Source organism: Bactrocera latifrons, unplaced genomic scaffold (assembly GCF_001853355.1).
Source record: "Bactrocera latifrons isolate USDA-ARS-PBARC rearing strain unplaced genomic scaffold, ASM185335v1 scaffold_1509, whole genome shotgun sequence".
NCBI classification, from domain to species: domain Eukaryota; kingdom Metazoa; phylum Arthropoda; class Insecta; order Diptera; family Tephritidae; genus Bactrocera; species Bactrocera latifrons.
Window position 1 is genome coordinate 1 of NW_017534974.1, and position 3510 is coordinate 3510.

The 3510-nt window shown below is 37.4% G+C and overlaps 1 protein-coding gene across 1 annotated transcript in view; it reads left to right on the top strand.

Moving 5' to 3' along the window:
• Positions 1 to 216: 216 nt before the first annotated feature.
• Positions 217 to 3510, top strand: part of LOC108965937 (DNA-directed RNA polymerase subunit beta''-like) — a gene marked incomplete at its 5' end in the record, with an annotated part of 6186 nt that continues 2892 nt past the window's right edge. The window contains one exon of the mRNA XM_018928614.1: positions 217 to 325. Coding sequence (XP_018784159.1) covers positions 217 to 325 — 109 coding nt within the window. The remainder of the gene's footprint in view (positions 326 to 3510) is intronic.

Below are 3510 nucleotides of genomic sequence, written 5' to 3' on the forward strand. Positions count from 1 at the left end.
GATGTAGGGCAGAATGCAATTAGCATACACGTCTGTCCACCTTGAGATTCGCGCTAGTATTATTTCTCTTCATATTCTCTGTTTGAGTATGTGGAATAATGTTAAAAATTCACAGCGTGAATTCTGTAGTTGTGAGGTGAAATTCCGTATCACAATTTTATAAAATGTTCGACATCGAACCTGCACCTTCTCTTTGTTTTTCATTCTCTGACACAGGACTCCGCGGATGAAGACACCACATCATCGACTTGCAAAAAGGACGATTCCTGTGATGTAACCTCTATTTTCGCTCAGAGGCGTCGACAAACCATATACGCGAACATGGGTTTTTATTAGGAAAGAAACCGAAAATCCGTTGAATATTATAATAAAAGTGAACTTTATATTAATAACAAGTAAGGAAGGGCTAAGTTCGGGTGCAATCGAACATTTTATGCTCTTGCCACCTGCAGGAATCAAAGCGACTTTATATGTAATACCAATGATGTAGACAAAAGTCAGCCGGATGTTCGAAAATCCTGTTATTAGTCATATAGGGGCTGTAACAAGTTTTCGCTGGAATTTATTTATTTTAGACACAAAGATACATTATGAGTAAAACACTCTCTCTTATTTTCTTGGGATAACTCACATATTGGCCGGTATACTATATGCTCTACAAAGCTACCAGAAATTCGAATATCTTTATATAATATTAAAGCCATTTTTGACATACAGAAATACCATTGTAAAAGAAGCTGTATTCGCTAATTCCAATTATATAAATCACACATTGACCGACATTTTCAATTAAGAATCAATTATAGGTATCTTGGTCTAAATATTCGGTACCTAAGGGGCAAGAACAGGGGCAAACGAAAAGTTTCAATTCGATGTAAACAATTTTTAGTCGAAAGTGGCGCACTCTCAAGACATTATATGTGCAAATTTCATCCCGTTATATTAATTCCTTCTTGATTTGTTTAATAATGATAGTGAATTTTAAAATCGTGCTATATGGGAAGTGGGCGTGGTTGTTGTCTGGTTTCGTCCATATTAACAATATGACATAATAATGTAAGAAGAAAGCCATGTACTACATTTTACACCGGTTCAAATAAAGCTCTCTCATATCTCTTCGTCGCTAAAATTTCATGTCTCTGGCGTATTCAGTTATTGATTTATCGCGGTTTTAGTAGTTTTTAAGAAAACCGTTATATGGAGAGTGTTTGCATCCAATATCGGTAGAGGTTCTTATAATTATTCCTTCTCCACGTGGCTTTTCGATGGAGTCTACTTCTTCTCTTCCATCCGGACAACATGACCTAGTCCATCATCGTTCCATCGATTGCGATACTCGCCGTTGGCTCTGTGCAAAGGACCAAAAATCTCTCGCAGAGCTTTTCTCTTGAAAACTCGTAACGCTGCTTTTTTATAAGATAAATAGTGACTTATATAATTCACTCTTTATTTGTCGAGAATCAAAATCAGCTCTGAAATCGGCGAAGAGATGGGGTATGTCGATCCTTTTTTTTACTAGTATTTTCCAGTTTTGGCGCAATCTAGTCAATTGTTGATTTTCCAGAGCTGAAGCCACACTGAGAAGGCCCAATCAGTTTATTGACGGTGGGCTTTAATTTTCTCACAATGCGCTTGATAGAACCTTATTTGTGAGGTTTAGGAGACTTATCCCACGATAGTTGGCGCAGATTGGGCTCCCTTTTAGTGAATTGGGCAGAGCCAATTACCATATTCTACAAAAAATCTCTCTGTTAGTTTTTCGCCGCAGTATTTGAATAGCTCGGCCGGCAATCTACGGATATCGTCTTTTAGTTGTTCTTCAGAAGGAATGGAACGCTGATCTGTAGCTATTGATTGGGGAATCGGGTTCACCATCTTCTGATGTTATGCTGTTACTGCCACTTAATAGATGGAGAAGTGTTCTCTCCACAATTTCAGTCTTATTTGGGTATGGAAACAACCTTATGTTAGTCACCCCATCCTTTCGTAGAATTTTCTCGCATTACCCCTCTCGGCCAGCTTGTCTGCTCACGCATTCTGGCATCTTTTTTTTTTGGTCTGCAAATTTGTTTCGCTGCACTCGTAAAGTCTCGGTATCTATCCGATCACGCAATTGTAGTGGTTATTTGTAAAGTTAAGAGGTAGGCAGTCTGTTTTCTCTCGTGCCAATTGTTCTGTTGCTTTTTTCCGAAAAGAAAAGGTTTCGTTTACAGCTGTACGTAAGGTGCTTTAAACGCCGTTTCACAGGACCGCAGATGCTGATGAGTGCTCTCAAATAGCAAAAGTGCAAATCGACAGTCGTTCGTCTGTCTGTTGTAATTGAAGCTTCCGAAAGTTGAACCGTTCTTGTAGTTGTTGACGTGCGTTCTTCGCAGCTACAAGAGAGTGGTCTGAGTCGATGCTAGGACCTCGGGGGGTACGCATAGCTAAAATACCAAAGATGCTCTTAATAAGCGCTAAGAGCGTACCTATGAGAGGTATCCACGCATCAACGTCAAGATGGACAAAGATGGTGTCTATTGCAAAACGGTCGGAAAATCCTGCCCACATGATGAAACATTTTAAGGTAAACATTTTTTTCCAATTTATTTCTTAAATGTGGGCTAACTAAGTTTATTCGGACCTTTTGCACATTATAGAACATACTTTTGACAATCTAGCGTAATTTTTTCATACAGAAATATTGAAGCATAAGCCGGTTACAGATCTTCTCCCAGAACGTCTTGAGAAAAAAACACTTTGCAGCGTTCATCATAACTCGTTTGGAAAGATCCGAAAATAAAAGACCTGAAAAATAAGTCATAATCAAATTCCCCTTTCCGCGTCGTTTTCTGAAAATTTTCGTTCATTACAAAATTACATTAGAAAATTAAATAAAAATTAAAGAAATAAATTCGCAAAAATAGTATTTTTTTATCATGAAAACATTACCCCACCCCTTTAATGAGAGAGGGTACGTACTTAGTATTTTTATACCCTGAACAGGGTATATTAATTTTGTCGCGAAGTTTGTAACACCCAGAAGAAAGCGTCGAAGACCCTATAAAGTATATATATAAATGATCACTATGTTGAGCTGATTCGATTTAGCCATGTCCGTCTGTCCGTCTTTCTGTATATATACGAACTAGTCCCTTAGTTTTTAAAATATCGTTTTGAAATTTTGCAAACACCATTTTCTCTTCAAGAAGCTACTCATTTGTCGGAACTGCTGATATCGGACCACTATAACACATAGCTGCCATATAAACTGAACGATCGGAATCTAGTGCTGGTATGGAAAACTTTTGCATTTAATAAGATATATTCGCGAAATTTGGTATAGATTATGTTCTAAGACAATTATGTAATCTCTGAAAAAATTGTTCAGATCGGTTAACTATAACATATAGCTGCCATACAAACTGAATGATCGGAATCAAATGCTTGCATGAGAAACTTCCTCATTTTACGATATATCTTCACGAAATTTGGTAAGAGTTATTTTTCATAAAAATAATGTAATATCGG